Below are 18497 nucleotides of genomic sequence, written 5' to 3' on the forward strand. Positions count from 1 at the left end.
GATCTCGCTATTAGCATGAGGCTCTAAGAGTGTAGGGTACACTAATGAATTACAGCATGATTACGCAGCACATAATTAACTTTGTAATTAATATGCAACTGGCACTTAAGCTAAAACACTGCTTATAGAGACGTACGGCAATAGTAAATCACAGGTCAGAAATAGCACTTTGGAATTTTCAAAAGAATGAGCGTAAGCAGGGAATCACTTAAGGCAGCAAGGCGAGTTAATTAAAAAGCAGATGAATAGTGAGCGTCCTGCTTCATCTCAGTACCTTGTCCCTTAAGAAGGACCCGGATACCACCCTTCCAGACTGGCCAGGGTCTAGTCAGAAAGAGACCGAGCATGCAGTTGTTTTTCCAAAATAAGACAGGCCTTCCCTGCCCCTTCCTAGTAACCACCCCCCACATACCGCCTTAGCCCTCTGCCCAGTCCCACTGCCCCTGCTGGGAGCCATGCCCCTGGCCCTTGAGGTCTGGCTCTACCTCTCCCCCTCCAGAGAGTTTGTGGGAATGCCCCCAGCCCAGCCCTGAGTCTTCCCCAGGCTGGCCCCGGTGGTGAGTGCTCCCAGGAGGTGGATTGGTATAGCTCATGGGCCTTTGCCTGGATTCTGGGTTTCTAGAATGCAGAAATGTCATCTCACTTTTTTTTTTTTTAATCCTTTCTTCCCTCAACCTCCTGCCAGAACATTAAAGCTAGAGAATGCCTTAGAAACAATCTCACCCACCCTCTTTCGCCAGGGCCAGACAGTCCAAGGGCTGAGTGTTGTGGTCACGCAGTGTGGCATTGGGCCCAGGCCTGGCAGGAATCCCTCCCCTGTCCTCTGTTCTAGCTCTGCATCAGGCTGGGGAGGCCTTTGAAGTATATCAAACCCAGGTTCCCATCCCAGGAATTCTGCTGTCCTGCTATATGACCTTAGGCAAGTTACATAACCTCTCCGGACCTCTGTGTCCTCATGTGTGAAGTCTGAGCAATGATGCCCAACTGCTTGGGTCAGTGTGAGGGTTAAGTGAAGTAATGTGTGTGAAAGGCCAGGCGCACGTCGAGTGTCCTTGGTGACCCTCAGGGGTGTAGGGGTGCTTGGTGACATCCCTGTCAGCCCCATCCTTCAGGGGCTGAGAAAACAGGCCCAGAGAGGCCGACTGTGTGTCCGCGGCACTGCATGTGCGCTGGCATGCTTGGGACCCCCCAGGCCAGGAGCCCCCTGAGAACAGACCTCTTGCCCACCTGGCCCACTTCAAGCTGGGCACAGCTAAGCAAGTCAGCAGAGAACAACACCGGGGGACAACTGACCTGCAGGCCTCTTCTGGGGCCACCTGGGGCCGGCCCCTCTGCAAAGCCCCAGGATGGTGCAGAGGGAGCCTGGCTTAGGGGACGGATGCTGGGCTTCAAGGCCTGACAGGTGCAGCTTCAGATCCCAACTCTGCCATTTTGTCAGCTGGGGCGAGTTCTTCACCGTTTCCCGTCGCCCTTTTCCCATCTGTAGGTGGCGCTCATCACTGTTCTTCGGTTATATCGTTACAATGATAATGCACAGGAAACGCCAAATGCGCTGCCTGACTGCACAGCGGATCCTTAATTTTGTTCTCACTATTATTCACAACTACCAGCAGAGGCTTCCGAGTGGCTGCCGGAGGGCTCCCTACCCCCACGGCCTCACGGGTTCTCTGAACTCTGGCCTTCTTGGCCACCTCGGCCTGTGTCCTCCCTTGGCAGTTCTTGGCTTGGGTGGGGCGGGGGAGGAGCCCGTCTCTGCCTCAGGCAGCTCATGTGACCTTCCACTCTGGCCTTTGCCCTGGCCTGGACAGCTCTCCCCACCTGGGTCAGCCTTGCCCGGAGCGGGAGAGCTGAGGGCCCCCCACCCGCCGGGGGCAGGCTCCAGGTTGGTTGGGTGTATCCTGTTGGCCGTGACACCAGATTCAGAATCCAGAGCCCCAGTCCTCAGGGGTGGTGACTTTCATATCTTGACACAGGTGCCCTGTGGCTTCTCTTCCCGCAGGCACTTCAGCTTCTGGTCCCCCTCCCTTAGCCCTCCAGCCCGCCTGTCTTCCTGTCTCTTCCCTTCCTGCTGCCTGGTCTCTACCCTGTAGCCACCCTCCCTTAGGTCAGAATTTCTCAAAGCCAGTTCCTGGGAAAAATAGTTCTGTGGAATTTTCAAATGTGTTTAGTGAAAAAAAATGGTTGGTGATCTAGTAACTTTGGGAAAAACCCAGTTCTTCAAGGCGCTCGCAGGGGAGAGTGCCTTCGTGATCTCCCGGAGAGGGCAGAATACACAGCTTGCCTCCAACTAATCAGACCAGAGAATCCTTTGTTTAGGGAGGATCTCAAGGGCCTGGTTTCTGAGGAACAGACCGCAGGCAGCCTCATCCTGGGTGTGCAGGGCTCCACCCTCTTTTTGCCCAGAAAAGGCAGTGTTTTCCCTCTGGCTACCCTGCCTCCACCCGTGACACTGCCCACCTGGACAGACTTCTCATGGGTGTCCAGGCTGCCACCTGGGCGGAACAGACTCAGCTCACATGTTGTGAAGGGCCAACCTGACCCACCTTCCATCTGGAACTTTCCACGACTTGCCTTTGCCACTTGGACAGAGCCCTTCAGCATCTCAACCTGGTGTTCTGATCGGTGGGCATAGGGCTACCTCAGCCACCTGTGTCCTCAGAGGCCCCTTCTTGAGCCCACGGGGTGGTTCCCAGGGATGCCTGTGTGAGAGGAAGTGGGGGGGGACAGCCCCTCACTACCCCCTCTTCCAGAGCACAGCCCCTTTTGTTGTTGCAAAAATTGAACTTGTGCCTAAAATGTTGCTGCAACTAGATTTAAAAACTAGATTTTTTTTTGAATACACTTTAAAAAAAAAAGTTTAAGATCTTCAGTGTCTAGGGTGGTGCCATTTATCCCCCCCCACCACCACCACCAATCCCCCCAGCAAGCACGGGCTCCTCTCTGGCCCTGGTTTCCTCCTGCCTGTGATGGAGACAGACGATAAGGCCCACCTGGGCCTTGTGTAGCGCCAACACTCTTGTGCTCGGGCTTCCTATTCCCCAGCTCAGTGAACTAAGCAGGCTGTTATTACTGCTTCCCTTTTACAGACCGGGAGCCTGAGGCACACAGAGGGTAGCGCTTTGCCCCAGGTCCAGAAGCTGGCAAGCGGCAGAGCCAGAATTTGAACCTAGGCAGCCTGGTGATCCTGACCGCTGAGCTCTATTGCGTGTGTAAGATGAGGGGCTGCGGGGCCAAAGGAGGCCCCGACGCCGGTGCTCTGTGAACTGTCGAGCACCTTGGACGATCAGCGTGTGTGGCAACACGCAGCTTCAGAACACCTGGTGTGAATTTTGTCTTCCGACATTCAGGAAACATGTCTTCAGGTTGCCTGTGGGATGCCTGGTCTGTGCCCGGAAGTTTCCAGGGATCAGAGCCCCCTCCTCCCCGCCCGGCACAGGGGTGGCCCAGCCCCTAAGTAGCCTCCCACACAGCAACTCCCTGAGTACAGACCAGACGACAGGCACCAGACCCAGCCAACTCAGTCCCTGCGCTCTGGGCCGTCCAGAGCCAGAGGGCGGGCACCCTTGAAGGGTCAGTGTGCCAGCCTTAACCCAGCTGGGATGCCGAGAATCTCCACATGAGGCCTGGGGACCTCTCGGTCATTCTGCAGGGAAGCCACAGGTGCTGGCAGTGGGAGAAGAGCCTCAGCTCCCCCGGGAGGCCCCAGGGTGAGGCATCCGTGCGGCAGGGAGCACAGACACGGGGAGGGGCAGAGAGAGAGTTGAGTTCGGGGCAGCTAGGGCTCCTGAGGGCTGGGTGGGTATGAGTCCTGGCCCCATCTCTGACCCAGAGTTGGGTCTGCAAGGCTCTGCTTCAACTCCACCCCACCCCTACCCCTGCCGTGGGCCTCCGTTTCTTCATCTGCAAATGTTAGGGTAGACCTGAGCAGATGTGAGGATCCCTTCTGGATCTAAGGCAGGAAGACTGTGGGTTGTTGTTGTCTTTTTTTTTTTTTAATCATCTACCATGTTTAGTGCAAATAATTATCTGCTTTCTGATTCTTTTGTTTCTGTCCTTAACTTTTTATTTCTTGAGAAGTTTAAGAAAAAAAAAAAATCTGACCATTCATAGCAACTAGCTAAAGGAGAAGGCACACACAGCAAACACAGAAGCCCAGGCTTGGGAGGAGCTACCGTCTGGGGTCGGCCACTCTTCCCTGTGTGACTGGATAGAAATTACCCATCCCTTCTGAACCTTAACTTTCTCACCTGCAAAGTGGTTCGCAAGCTGCAGTGACAGCAGCTATGGTATGGGTTACTTGAAACTTGGCTCACCTGAGTGGTCCCTATGTGGCCTCGTGGCTCAGAAAGAGCCTGGCTCTGACTTCCAGTGGAGGGGAAAGAGTACAAAGTCAGCAGCTGAGAAGTCTGAGTGTGGATTTCTGCTCATGCCTCAAGGGGGTGGTGACCCCAGGCTAAGCCCTCCCCTGCTGGGCCTCTCTCTGTTCACACCCCTTTCAAAGGTGGGGCTGCCCCGAAGTTGTCTCCTCCTGTGTCGGGACCAGGTGGGTTGAGAAAGGCTGGGCAGAAGGGCGTGTAGAGGATTGGCGGGCCGTGTCTGGGTTCAATGGGAAGACAATGGTAGTTGATCAGCCGTGCCTGCGTGGGTATGGAAGGTAGGGGAGACGTCTCACCTGGCCACCCCGGCTCCATCCCCAGCTTCATCCCACCCCCTGTCCTCCAGGGGTCCTCAGAGAACTGTCCCCATGCTTCCCCATCCAAGCGTTCAGAACGGCTGGCAAGAGCCTCGAGTCAGGGCCAGGTGAAGGCCACTGTCTGAGCACCACTGTCCTGGGGCAAGCCTATGTCCCAGACCCGGCGTGGGGCAGCACAGGCACGTCTCCCTGTCTTTGCACCATCGTCAGCACCCCTCAGGCACCTTCGTCACATGTGGGGCAGTTGGGGCCAGGGAGGAAGTGTCTAATTGAGGAAGGCTGGCCGCGTCCCCATGGAAAGCATGATGGGGAGTGTGATCGACCAGGGTCCCAGTGCTGTCACTGCTCACTTCTCAGTAGCGGGACCTCGAGCTGGCCTGCGGCCTCCCTGAGCGCCAGTGTCCTCCTCTGTCATACCGTCCTGATGACTGGAACAGCTTGGCAGGTGTGGGATTTGGAGGCACAGGGTGGGGCGAGGCAGAGACTCTAACGTCCGCCGCGTGCAAGCAAGCTCGGGACTTGTTCGGGTTCTCCTCCCACTCTGAGGAAGCACACGGCAGAGGCAGCACGGCCCTGGGGATGCGAGAAAACCCAGTGACCTTGTCCAGCATCGAATCTGGCCTTCCTTGGCCTTTGGGGGAGAGAAGCTGTGAGAGCAAGTTCAGTGTGAGGTCATGGAGTTGGGCGGGGCCGGGAGGGGGCAGGCAGGAGGGTCCGGGCGTCATCACATGGCCCAGAGGGATGAGGCACACCCAAGTGCAGCTGCGACCAGGCTGGCACTCTTGTGGGGGCAGTACTGACACATGTTCTCGCAAGGAAGTCATCCCGCCCTCTGGATTAGCATGTGGGTTCCAGAATAGGCTGTCTGACGGCTCCGCAGGGCCAGCCCTCAGGAAGCCCCCACTCTGAATGGCGAGGGTTCGTCGTCTTGTCCCATTACCCGCCATTGATGGTGGGTGTTCCTCCAGACCAGGGGCGGGTGCTCCGAGATGGGGTCACGGAGGGAAGTGGGCCCACCCTTCCAGGAGCCTCGAGTGCCAAGTCAAAGCCTCTGCCCCAAGCGGCCAGGAGGCTGGAGCCTCGTCGCGTCTTGGCAGGGGGGCACTCCCTGTGTGGAGGAGGGAGGAACTGGATGGGGAAGAGCTGTTGTCCACATCAGAATTTCCCTTCAACTCCTCAGCTCTGGGGCGCGGAGAGGGCTGCCCCTTCCAGGTTGACAGTTGAGAACCCCAGGCTCAGGGAGTTAAAGTGGCCTCCCCCACCCTCTCAGCTGGGAAGGTCTGACTGTCAGGGCTCACCCCCTTTCCGGGGAGCCTCACCCTGTGTGAGGCCTCCTGCCGGCCCAGGGCAAGGGCCAGCTCCAGCTGCTGGGCCAAGAATGGGGAACAGCTGGTCCTGGTCAGCTGCCTGGCGTTGCCTCTTCCCTCCCTCTCCCTTCCCATCTCCTGTCCCTCTGCCCTTCCCTGACTTCCCTGCGCTAGGACACAGAGTCACTCTCCTCTGACTGGCTTTGCTCCATCCTTCTCTCTTTCTCTGCAACCAAGCGGTGTGCCCAGTGCAGGCCACCGAGGAGTAGAGGAGTCAGAGTCACATGCTGTGTGGCCACAAGCCACCCCTGCGCCTCTCTGAGCTTCTGCTCCTTTACCTCTGAGACGAGGAGCGTCGTCAGATTAGATCGGTGCTTCCGTAGCCTCCGTCGGTTTCATTCCATCTACACTATGTTTAAAGTGTTTCTTTAATACACTTAGGTCTGCCATTGCTTCCCAATTTCACCTCATCCTAAATAATTATATCCACCGGTTCACCAGTGATCATTGTTCTAGTCCAAACACTTCACTGTGGAAATGTACAAGTTGGGCCCACAGACCACCTAACATCCTCCCTCTTCCACCAAATGTACAGGCATCAGCCTGGGAAGCTTAGACTGGGTTAATGGGAGGCTCTCTGAGGCCAGAGTTCCTCTGATTGGGGCCGGGTCATTGCATTTTCAGCTCTTGCCACTGTGGGTCACATGTATGCCCAGCGCTGGCCGTCCATCCACCTGTCCATCCATCCATCCATCCATCCATCCATCCATCCATCTAATGAGCTTCACTGAGCACCTGCTGCATACCAGGGCTTGGGTTAGGCTCTGGGAATCCATAACTGGAACACAGCCCAGCTGATGGGGGAGACAGATACAGAGACATACCCCTGGTCTGGTGTCACCAAGGTGGTGCGTGAGCAGGACACTGGGGGCGCAGGAATGGAAGTGAGTGGCTGTGCTAGAGGAAACCAGCAAAGAGGGTCATGGTTGTCCCAGGCCTTGATAGATGAAGGGGGCCAGGAATTCTGGGCTTTGGGACAGAGGCAAAGACACAGGGGTATGATCTTCAGAGCATGGTCCAGGATGCAGGGAGTAACCCCATGTGGAGGACACGGGACAGGGCTGAAGTAGTGGGAGGTGGCGGCCAGGCCAGGGAGGACCTTGGCTGACACCACTATAGGCAAGGTTGGCGGGTCACTTGACATCTGTCCCATGACATCTGTCCAGGCCCGTGACATCTGTCCCTCTTGAGAATCTGAGTGCTAGTAAAGGGGCCAGACCTCCAGCATCCCCTGGACCTCCAGGCTCTCTCTCCCACCAGGCTGAGCAGTGGGTAGGTCCCAAACTCGCTGGCCCTGGCCATGTCTTGGAACGCAGTCTCTGCTCTGCAGGCTGTAGGTAAGCCCTCCACCCCGCTGCCGCCCCTGCTGCCAGCACCGCTTGCCCCGGGGGATCTGAGCTGCAGATGTGCGTGGTGATTGAATCATTTCTGCACACCGCTGCTCACACAGCTCCCCTGGGGACCCCGCCACTTGCCTGTGCAAGCTGTCGGGAGATGTGCATGCTCAAGTGCATCTGTGCCAGCCCTTGAATGTGTGTGTGTTCCTGCACTTGAGTGTGCAAAAAGTGCCCCTGGATGTGAGCATGCACACACGTCCACAAATGCCTCTTTCTGGGTACATGTGAGCTGAGTGTACCAGTTAACTTATTGGCCTCAAGCATGAAAAATCAAAAATAAAACCTCCTGATGTTGGTATAGCTGATGTGGGCCCACCGTCCAAAGGAGCTACCTCTAGGGCTCCAGCACCCCACATTTCCGCAGGGCAGCTAAGAGAACCCTGCTCCCCGTTTCCAGGGAAGAGCCTGCCAAGGGCCGTGATGCTGTCAGGGGAGCCAGCCAGGTGGGCACTAGTCCCACTCGACCCTTATCTCCCTCCGTGCCCCCCTCTCTCCATCTCTGCCCCCACCCCTGTCCTGCCATGAAGGGCATGGGACCAGGTGGTCCCTGAGATCCTTCTGGTTCTCCACATTCTAGCTCAGAGCAGCCCTCTGTGTAAGGGCAGCTTTCTCTAAAAACAGCTTCTGTGTGAGGTTACACCAAGAGTCAGTTCTGCCTGCTAGGCAGTGAGGCGTGTGGAACAGGAGCCTGGCCCTTCCAGACTTCCCTGGGTCAGAAGACCACACCCACTCAGGGGTCACTAGCAGAGAACACATATGTGTGGCGCGAAGCCAAGCTGAGCCTCGGGGGTGAGGAGGAGTGTGTGTGCAATCTTAGGGTTCCCCGGACCAGGGGCTCTCCCTCGCAGAGTTTTCGGGGCTGCCTTGGGACAGGCTTTGCAGTTTCAAGTCCAGCATTCTACACTTTGCTGAGAGAGAGTGTTCCAAAGAGCTGGAACTCCTGACACAGGAATCCTAAGATGTTGGGGTTTGAAAGGCCTTGTTTTCCACGCAGGGAAACTGAGGCCTGGAGAAAGGTATCAGAACACAGTCCCCCCAGACTCCCCAGGCTGACTACAGGCACGTGGCTGCCCTGACCAGGAAGAGGGGCCAGGGGCCAGAGGGGGTTGGGGACTTGATTGCTTGAGCCCACTCCCATTCAGAGACAGGCAGGCGGCCGGGAAGGGCTGAGGCCCCAGGTGCACCCGGAGCCAGGCCGTCAGCCGTCTCCAGCTGGGAGGGAGCCCGGCCACCGGCCACCGTGGGCACCGGAGCTGCAGCCACGGAGGATTTGTAGCTACTTGTAAAAGGCTTAAAGAAGCCCAAGGTCTGAGGAGGGAAGCAACAGCCAGGCCAAGCAACGCTCCCGCGGCGGAGAGTGACCTCTGCTGGCTGCTGGGCCTGCGCTGCATCCCTGCACTGCCAGCTTCCAGGAGCCCCGCAGCCCCGGGAGGGCGGGCCTTGAAAGTGGATGAGTTTGGACAGTTCGGACGGAACAAGGGGACCCCTCTTTGGGCCCAACACAGCCCTTGAGACTGTGGGGACTTCCAGGAAGCTGATCTCCAGTCTTGGAGGAGTGGAAAGAAAAACACATGAATGGTTAAAAAGGCAGAGTGTATGCATCTCAGCTCAACCCCTTCCTGGCCGTGTGACCTTGGGCAAGTTGCTTCCCCTCTGTGAGCCGTTTAGGATTCAGTAAATTAACAATGCACCGGGACCTGGCCTGCTGCCTAAACAAGGCAGGTACAGGACACATGGAAGAGTCCAGACTGCCCCACAATGAGCTACCTCTCCTAACTCCTTCAGCCCACCGTTCCCCTCTCCACACCCAGCACCCTTAGCCTTCCAGGCCTTCATCCTTTTTCTGTGTGGTCTGGAACCGCCAGCCTCATCCATTCCTGCTGTTAATAACCAAAATTTCCCACTGATCTCGGCAGTTTAGGAATGTCAACTCACCTGTGAGTGTCTCCTTAATCAGTGGGACATTTTGTTCTTCTATAGATTAAGACATGTAAGACACACAATTGTCCCCATGACCTGTGATATCTTTCCTGCTCGCTTCCTTGCCAGTGTTCCAGGCCCAGACCAGGGGTTACTGATCAGACAGGAACAGCCTCTGGCTGCCTAGGTGGGTCTGGCCTCCCGATGCCTGCTTAGGGCTTCCTTGGGTGGGCCGAGTGCCCCCTCAGTCTCCAGAAACGATCTGTCAGCCATTCAACAAGCATTTATCAAGGCCCCACTAGGGCTCTGACCCTAGATGAAAATGCTGTGTCCAGCCTGGGAAGTCTACCTAGAGATAGAGTCTTGTGAGGCCGCCTAATCCCCACTCACCATCCTGCTCTACAAATGGGGAATCCGAGGCCTAGGAAGCCAGAGAAGTCTACTCAAAACCCTCTCTTTGGGACCTGCAGGTCCTCACTTTGGAGAAGGAGGGCCCTAAAGAGAGAGCCCCACAGAGCCGTTTCCAGCCCTCTGGGTACTTAGCTTCATCAACAGCGCCCCCTGCTGGCCAACTTGGCACCATGGTTTGTCCCTAGCTCCAGGAGCCCTCCAGGAGTGAGCGCAGGTTGGGACTCTAGACAAGTAAACTCAGGAGAAACTCAACCCCTGCCTAGGGGTCCTCCAGGAGCTGCAAGGGGAGCGACACTCTTCTCCCATGACAACTGCCTACCACTTCACAGCAATCTCCAGTGGGGACCCCCAGCCCCTCCCCCACTAGCTGCACCAAAGTCTGGGTTGTAATGGGAAAGCCCAGACTCTAGAGCTGGCTGCTGCTAAAAACTCTGAGCCTCACTTTCCTCATTTGTAAAGTGGGGATATATGTCTGTCCATGCCCAGTGCCTGGACCAGCACCTGACTTACAGCAGGAGCTCGACAAACAGTCACCTACTGGGTCACGTGGAGTGAATACTGGCTTGTTAATCTCTCCATGGCTCGTAGATCTGGCAGAGGACCCAGTGTTGTATAGATATTGAAAAGTATTTACTGGGTGAGTGGGAAGCATGCATGGGTGGACACGTGGAGGCTAGAGGTGTTTGGATGGATGCGTGGATAGGTGGCTGGATAGACAGAAGGACAGACAGGCATTTAGATGATTTAACGATGGATGGAGAGGTTGGTAACCTGGGGGTATAAACATGTGATCGGTGGGGTGAATGGAGGGATGTTGGAGTGTAGAAAAAAGTGAATGTAGAGCACTCCCCCTCCTTTTCCCTTTTTGTGGGAGAGCTCTGAGGTGGAGGGAACCCAGAAAGCATTTCTCAAAAGTGCAAATGCCCAAATGACCCAGAAACTCCACTTCTAAGAATAGGCTCTCCAGATTAATTCACATGTGGATGATGTGGCCAGTATAAAAGGTGATCTCGTAGGCCCGTCTGCACTATGGATTTTGGGACAGCTCCAGGCTTCATCACTCGGTCTGGAGCATGAGCCCTCTGAGCAGAAGGGCCTCAGCCAAGGCCTCTGACCTTAGGGCAGTGCCTGGCAGGGGTGGACATTCAGAATTTGGTGGGGTAAGTGAATCATCCGTGCCTAGGAATACTGGGCCGCTATTAAAAACTGAAAAGTCTCTTTATAGGGCGTCTGGGTGACTCAGACCGGTTAAGCCGGTCTACCTTCAGCTCAAGTCATGATCCCAGATTCTTGGGATCGAGTCCCCACATCAGGGTCCCTGCTCAGTGGGGACACTACTTTTCCCTCTGCCTGCCTCTCTCTCTTTCTCTCTCTCTCTCTCTCTGACAAATAAGTAAATAAATAAAATCTTTTTTAAAAAGGCTCTTTGTATCTTGATGTGGAATAAACATTGAGATACAATTCAGAGGAGAAAAGCAAGGTCCAAGTAGTATGTATTAGAATGCTATCATTTTATGTGTTTTCTTTTTAAGGGGTGGCAGGGGATAGTACCCATAGATCTTTGCTTCTCTGAGCCCTTCAGGAGACTGGTGACCCTGGTCCTTCCAGGAAGACCATCTGGGGACTGGGGACAGGCCAGAACATCGCTGGACTTTGATTTTTGAACCATGCATGCCTTTCTTTCTTTCTTTTTTTTTTTTTTAAGAATTTATTTATTTATTTGACAGACAGGGATCACAAGTAGACAGAGAAGCAGACAGAGAGAGAGGAGGAAGCAGGCTCCCCGAGGAGCAGAGAGCCCGATGCGGGGCTCGATTCCAGGACCCTGGGATCATGACCCAAGCCGAAGGCAGAGCTTTAACCCACTGAGCCACCCAGGCGCCCCATGAGCTGCCCTTTCAATACAAATGGAATGATAGGAAATGCTTGGAAGGAGCTGTGTGGTAAAGCACTCCTTGGAAGTACAGCCAGGCCTTTCTTCCCAAGGTTGGGCCCCGGCGTGTTCTGCTGGGAATTCCCTCAGCTGAGGGGCTCACACAGGGGGCAGAGAGTCAGGACGTGGAAGCAGACAGGCTGCTACGGGCCGTGGGGACTTGGGCGATCTCAGATCTCAGACCTTCGTTTCCTCGTCTATAAAATAGAGATGATTCTAGTCTTACAGAAGAGTAATGGAGAGGATGCAGGGCCCCAGCATGCTGGAGGTGTCTGGTAAATGGGACCTTTGGTGACACCGCAGGGGCTGAGGGGACTTCCGGGGGGCGGTGCCGCAGGAGCTGAGGGGACTTCTGGGGGCAGTGCCGCAGGAGACCGAAGAAGGCCAAGGGCCAGGGGCCTCTGTTCAGCACCCTGTGTCTGTCGCTTGAAATGCCCACCGGGTTGTGGGAAAGCAAGCCCAGTAGCCATGGGCAGACTTCTACATTGGCAAAGACCTGGGCCACTGAGTACTGGGTAGACTCTCTCTCCAGCTCTCTCTCTCTCCCCATCTCTGCCATTGCCATTGTGGCCTCTCTGGAGAGGCCCGGGGGACTCTGGGGACTTTCTGGAGTGAGGGGGCTTCCTCCACCTAGCTTCCCCCGCCGGAAGGAAGTCACATTCATGTTGGAGTTCCCGAGGCGCACAGCTATTCAGGAAGTGAGCCTGGTGGCCGTGACATCCGTGGACCCTGCCCTCTGAGCCATGAGCTGGCAGCCAGAGCCCTATTCCTGGCCCGGACTCTGATATCGGCTCCCTGTGCCGCCATGGATGACTCCCGTCCTTTCTGAGCCTCAGTCTCCTTGTCTTGGAAAGGGGGTGGCACGGACGCCTGCTCTAATTGCCCAGGAAGGCAAAGGAAGGAATGGAATCAGGGTTCACAGCGTGAAGAACTCGAAAGCATGGGGGCTTGGGGTGGGGGACCGTGGTGCCTGTGGCAGGTCACTGCTCTTACACCACACACGCAATGAGGGCCATGTGTGTTGACCCCTCCACGGGGGTGCACACACATACACATGTGCACGCACACTGGCATACACACAGAGCCACGTCAGGTAAGCTAAGCCCTGAACTGGGAATCTGAAGATGGGCTTGCCATCCCCATCAGCGCCCCCCCCCACACACATGCACAGATGTGTAGAAATGAGTGTGCCCAAGTGTGCTGTTCCGTGTCTCGTGGTGGACATGCGTATTCCGGGCTGACGTGAGTCACCCACAGAGAACACCCAGGAGCACTTCCCGCCCTCAGCCCAGACGGGCTTCCCCTTGGGCCAGGCAGCTGTGGCTGAAGTTCCTCCCTCCAGCACGGGGCTGGCTAGGACAGAGGCTACCACAGCTCCCAAAGGGGCCTAAAACCTGCTGGGAGCCACTGGGCCCAGCATGTCTGTCTATGTTGGGGCTGCAGGGTGACTGAGACTGTCGGGCCTGGTGCAACCCCAGTGACACCCGCCCTCTTCTGTCTTCACAGGCTGGACAACGTTCATGGCTCTCGGGTAGAACCCAGTGAAACGGCCAGAATGAATTCTATGGACAGGCACATCCAACAGACCAATGACCGACTACAGTGCATCAAGCAGGTGGGTGTGTGGCCTGCGCTCACGGCTCCTCCCTGCCCAGCCTGGCCCAGCTGGCGAGGGCAGGGCTGGCAAGGCGGGCAGAGCAGGAGGGGTGCTGGACTGCACTGTGGAGCTGGGCCTCGTGGGTGCTGGGTGGAGGTGATGCAGGCCAGGGCTGACTGCCCGGGGTCTCTCTGACCACCCCGAGGTCTCCCTGTCACCCACACTGACATCGCACACCAGGGTTCATATGCCAGCTCTGCCCTGATCCTTCCCTCCCCTCCTCTTCCCTCCCTTCCCCTTCCTTTCTCTTCCCAGCTGTGTGATTTGGGGCCAGCGTCATGCCCTCTCTGGGCTCTGCTGGGCCATCTGGGCTGCTGTGAAGATGTAGTAAAGTACTTTGTCTCCTTCCCAGACCGAAGCTCCCCACCCCTCTGCTTCTGTGGTTCTCTATAAAGATACAGAAAAGGGAAACTTCGGAGAAATTAGATCACGCTACAGAAGAGGAAACTGAGGCACAGAGAAGAGAAGGGGGTCGGCTGAGGTCACACAGCCCAGCTTCACTTTTGCTGGGAGGGCCTCATCCCTGAGCACAGCAAGCTCCCTCATCCGCCCATGCTCACGCTCACGCCGTGTTCTAGGGGAGATCTGCCCGCCAGCGTCCTCTCTGGATTGTTCAGAGTGGGGCAGGTTCCAGGTGGGCTCAGAGCTCCCATCCCCCCTCAGAGCCTGGTTGAGCCAAGGCTGGCGGGTGCCCCCCAGTGTTGACCAGGAGTGGCGCACCACCCTCTGGGCGCACGCCCTTGCGGCCCTGCGTGGAGGTGTCTGTGCAGACTCCAGAGTGTTACCGTACTCCAGGAGCGAGCGAGATGGTAGAAGGGGCTGAGCTTTGACATCAGAGAGACCCAGGCCCAAATCCTCACTCTTCCACATGCCCACGGTGTCATCTCAGGCCTGTCCCTTTGTTCCTCTGAGCCTCAGTTTCCCCACCCGTCCCATGGGTCCAGAACGTCACAGGGTGGCAGGGGCTATTATCCTCAGTATCTCAGCAGTGGGGAGGCAAGCGCTGGGGTGAGGCCCTTGGCTTAGGCGGCTTAACAGGACACGGGTCACCAGCATGGGCCGCCGGCCTCAGGACCCCTTGGGAGGCAGTGCTCCCAGCCCCGCCACCCCCACAGCCTGCCCTCCCAGGGCCCAGTGGAGCTGAGGCCAGTCCTCGAGTACTGGGCGTGTGTCCTCTCATAAATACAAGCAGCGCTCTCTCGGAAGCCCAGGCGGGGTCTGAGGAGAGGAAATTGAAGAAGACCTGTTAGAGATTGAACCCAGCCCAAACAGCTCCCCCGAACGCCAATGACACCTCTGCTCACGGTCACAGAGTAGAAGCCAGACGGTGCCCTCCTTCCAACTCTGCGCTCGCCTCCTCCTTGGGGCTCTGCAGGGCTCTCTCCCAGCTCAGCCTGTGGCCCAGCTTCTCCCAGCCCTGAGGGACTGCTGTCAGTGGCCTCCACCCCCAGCAGCACAGTCCCACCACCCAGCATGAGCCCCTCCTTGCACTGGGCACATGGCTCCTCCTGAGACCTGCTCCCGAGCTGACCTTTCTCCTGTGACTGGCTCTGCGTCCCCAGAAATCAGGGCACCCTTTCCCCCCTCGGAGTATGGCCCCCAGGGCTCAGATTGACCCATCAGCCAGTCCGAGCCCCCATTCCGCCACTTGCTAACTAGCCGACCCTGATTAAGCCGCCACAATGCCCCACTCGGTCTGGAGAATGACATCAGAAGGGGTGCCCAGCTGGTGTGTGCCAGGGCAGCTGGAATGCCAGGGATCCCCTCAGCTGCCCTCCCCAGCTGGCCAGCCCACACATGCATGTACACACGTGTGCGCACACACACACGCCCAGAGCTCTGCACTGGGGCCAGACTCTGCAGCGTTTGTGAGGGTGAGCAGACTGTCCAGATGACCCCCTGGGCCATCCAGAGCTCCCGATGCCCCCACATCCCCCTCCACACCTCCGGTCAGACACAGCTCGGCCCTTAATGTCTGTCTGCTCCATGGCTGCTCCAGAGGGCGGCGCGTCTGGCTGAAGACTGTTGATCCTCAGACATCCCCTGTCCTAATCAGAAGAGAAAGGCGAGCAGGTCTGCGTGCTCTGAAGATGACAGATGCGTTGGCTGGGCCTCGCTCTGGCTGGTGGGTCTGTGGCTCCCATCAGGGGCTTTGCAGCCTCAGACTCCCTGCCTCACTTCTAAGCACAGCCTCCCCCCCCCCATACACACCCCACCCACAACACCCTGATTCTTGCCGTTGCTCACCCTGGCCATCCCCTAAGCACCCCACTGCCTCTCTTCCCTCCTAGCCTCTGGCTCAGCTGCCTTTCCCCTGTCTCAGCCCCATGGACTGGGAGAACCAGCACCTTCTCTACAGTGGGCCCACTCAGAGGTCGCAGACACATCTGGGCTGCACGCACAAATTGGCTAATTCCTGCACAGCAGCCTCCGCCAGTCCCATGGCCCTTCTGAGCACCTGCACCACCCATCTCTGAGCCCCGCTGCTTCCTGGACACCCAGCTGCCTCACCCACCCTGCTCTTTCTCCCTTGGGCCCTCAGCCCCGTGGGGCACATAGCAGAGCTGCCAGGCTGAATTCCTCAGGGGCAGCGAATGTGCTGTATCCATCTGAAAGTCAGCAGATCCTAGCACAGCACCCAGGCCAGGACCCACAGAGGTTGAGGGGGAGCAGGGGAGAGGTGAACTGATGAATAGCTAACGGAATGAGCGGAAGGGTGGATGGAGGGACATAGGGATGGGCAGTTTGGCAGGTAGGTACAGATGATGGATGGATACACGGATGGATGAATGGATGGACAGGAGGTTGGATAACTTCTGGATGGATAGATACATAGGCAAATGAATGGATGGATGGGAAATGAGTAAAGTAGTGAACGGTTGAATGGGTAGATGGACGAGGAGATGGATGGATGAATGGATGGATAGACTGATTCATTTTTGGAAGGATGGACAGGTTGTTTGGATCACAGATGGACTAATCAGAAAATGCATTCATCACTTGATCTGCATAGCCGATCCAACAGGTCTAGGCTTTGGTGTCCCGTAATCCTGCCCCAAAAGACCCAGTGGCCAGTGAATATAGCCCAGATTTTCCCAGGAACAGTGGAGATAGGCAGTCCGTCTGGTGGGAAGTGAGGCATTGGTATCCAGGAAGGGCCACACCCAGGGAGGCTTCTGCCTATGATTCAGATCTGTGCTCCCATCCCCAGACCAAGCTCCCCCACCCAGCCCTGGCTGCTCCACGTGCCACTAGGGACCTGTCCTGCAGCGGCCAGCTTGCCAGCCTACATCATGGATAGACTCTTTGGGACAGTGAACAGCTCATCAACTGTTTCTGCATGGACCTGGCCTCGGGCCAGTCTTGAGGGCTCCAGAGGGGGACAGGGCACAACTTCTACTCTCCAGAAGCTCCTAGGAGAGAAGAAACTGGACAGAGGTCAGAGCAGTAGCCGTCTCTATGGGGCCCCTACTCTCTCATGGGGACGTCATGATTTAAATTGTTCCCGAGCCGTGTGGCAGCCCTGCAGGCTATGGGCACCCCGTTTCACCACTGAGGGGTCTGATGCTCAGGAGCACACCCAGCATTGTGGGGCTCAGTGGCCGAGGTGGCGTTTGAGCTGGGCCACCCGTTTCTGTGCAGGCCAGTGACCTCATAGTCGAAACGGGAAACAGAAGCCCAGAGAGGGGCGGGGGCGTGGCTGAGGCCACAGAGCTGCTGAGCAGCAGCCACTGAATGGGACATCCGTGTCCGTTCTACCAACGAGTCGCACCCACCAGTGACCACCCAGAGCCCCAGCTGAAGGCCACATGAGGTGAAGAAGCTTGGAGGTGGGCTGGTTATGATACGGAAGTCGGTGTGCTCCGGGGGCCAGAACAAAACCGGGCCCCTGAGACTGGCCTCAGAAGCCACTTGTGAGCCCAGAGCCCCAAAGGGAGTGCCAGGAGTGAGGGTGCTACGGGCAGGCAGCTCTAAGAGCAGCATGTGGTGGCTGCTGACCCTGCTAATTGGGTGTGACATCAGGTAAATAAACGGAATAACTCAGTTAGCCGGGGGAGGCTGCCGGGTGAGGAATGAGCCTATTTGCATGGCTTTCCACGTGGAGCGCGGACGCCCCCTCCCCCCGGCTCCGTGGCCTCGGAAGGGGCCCATGTTAGAGAGCGAGCACAGGAGGCAGAGGGGAGAACTCCCCACTGCCCTCTCAGGGCCCCGTCCTCCATGCGGAGGCTGCTCCTGTCTCTGCGTCAAGGGCAGGGAGCTCGGCCTTTGCAGAGAAAGCCTGTGTGAGCCAGGGCTGAGGGCTGCTGAGTGCAGCTGTGCTTCCAGGGGAGACTCCGGGAGCCAGAGTCCAGGCCAAGGGCAGCCCCACGTGGGAACACCCCACGCGCCAGGAGCCGTGCCAGGGGCCGCATGAGCCTCGTCTTGTCTAAGCCTCCCCAGCCCCGTGACGGAGGGCTGTGCTGCTGCTTGCTTGCCCTCTTGCTCGCCTCCACTGCTCCCTCCCCTAGGGGCACCATGTTCTAATTCATTTCACTGTCGTCCATCCATTTTTAAATCTTTCTTACATGAACCGTATCGTAGGAATAGTCATGAAGCCCTGCACAAAGGAAAGAAAAATTCCCACCACCAAGCCATGATGGTCATCCCCCTTTTACAGATGGGACGACTGAGGTTCGGGAAGGTGAAGGAATGGTCCTGGGTCAGCAGCTAGCAGGAGGTGAAGGCAGAGGGAGCCCCTGGGGCCCTGGCCCGCAGGGGGTCCCACTATACATGCCATTCTTTCCCAATTCTGGGACCTGGCGGCTGCTAAGAACCCGACCCCACCCCCGCCTGGCCTCCTTGGCTTCAAGACAGGCTCGAGCTGCAGTTTGGAATAGAGTGCCCACCCCAGGGGAAGCTACCGTTCCTGTCTCTCCCAGCGCCAAGGCAACACGGGCTTTAGAAGGTTCCACCATCCCCTTTGCAGTTGGCTTGTGCTCTGACCCTTATATCACACTCTAGATGTCTCTCTAGAGGACCCATGGTCCCTGACACCGATTGCTGGAATTCCAGCTCTGCCCCTACGCTGCTGTGTGACCCTGAGCGAGTCACTCGTCCCCTGGGCTAAGGCTCGACTCAG

The 18497-nt window shown here is 57.1% G+C and overlaps 1 protein-coding gene across 8 annotated transcripts in view; it reads left to right on the forward strand.

The window, feature by feature from the left end:
• ZMIZ1 (zinc finger MIZ-type containing 1) overlaps window positions 1–18497 on the forward strand; it is a 231746-nt gene that overhangs the window by 110038 nt on the left and 103211 nt on the right. For all 8 annotated transcript variants that reach the window (XM_046026215.1, XM_046026223.1, XM_046026222.1 and 5 more), the window contains one exon: window positions 13228–13336. In XM_046026215.1, the coding sequence (XP_045882171.1) occupies window positions 13277–13336 (60 nt within the window). In that variant the 5' untranslated portion in view covers window positions 13228–13276. The remainder of the gene's footprint in view (window positions 1–13227; window positions 13337–18497) is intronic.

Source organism: Meles meles, chromosome 13 (genome assembly GCF_922984935.1).
Source record: "Meles meles chromosome 13, mMelMel3.1 paternal haplotype, whole genome shotgun sequence".
Taxonomy (NCBI): Eukaryota; Metazoa; Chordata; class Mammalia; order Carnivora; family Mustelidae; genus Meles; species Meles meles.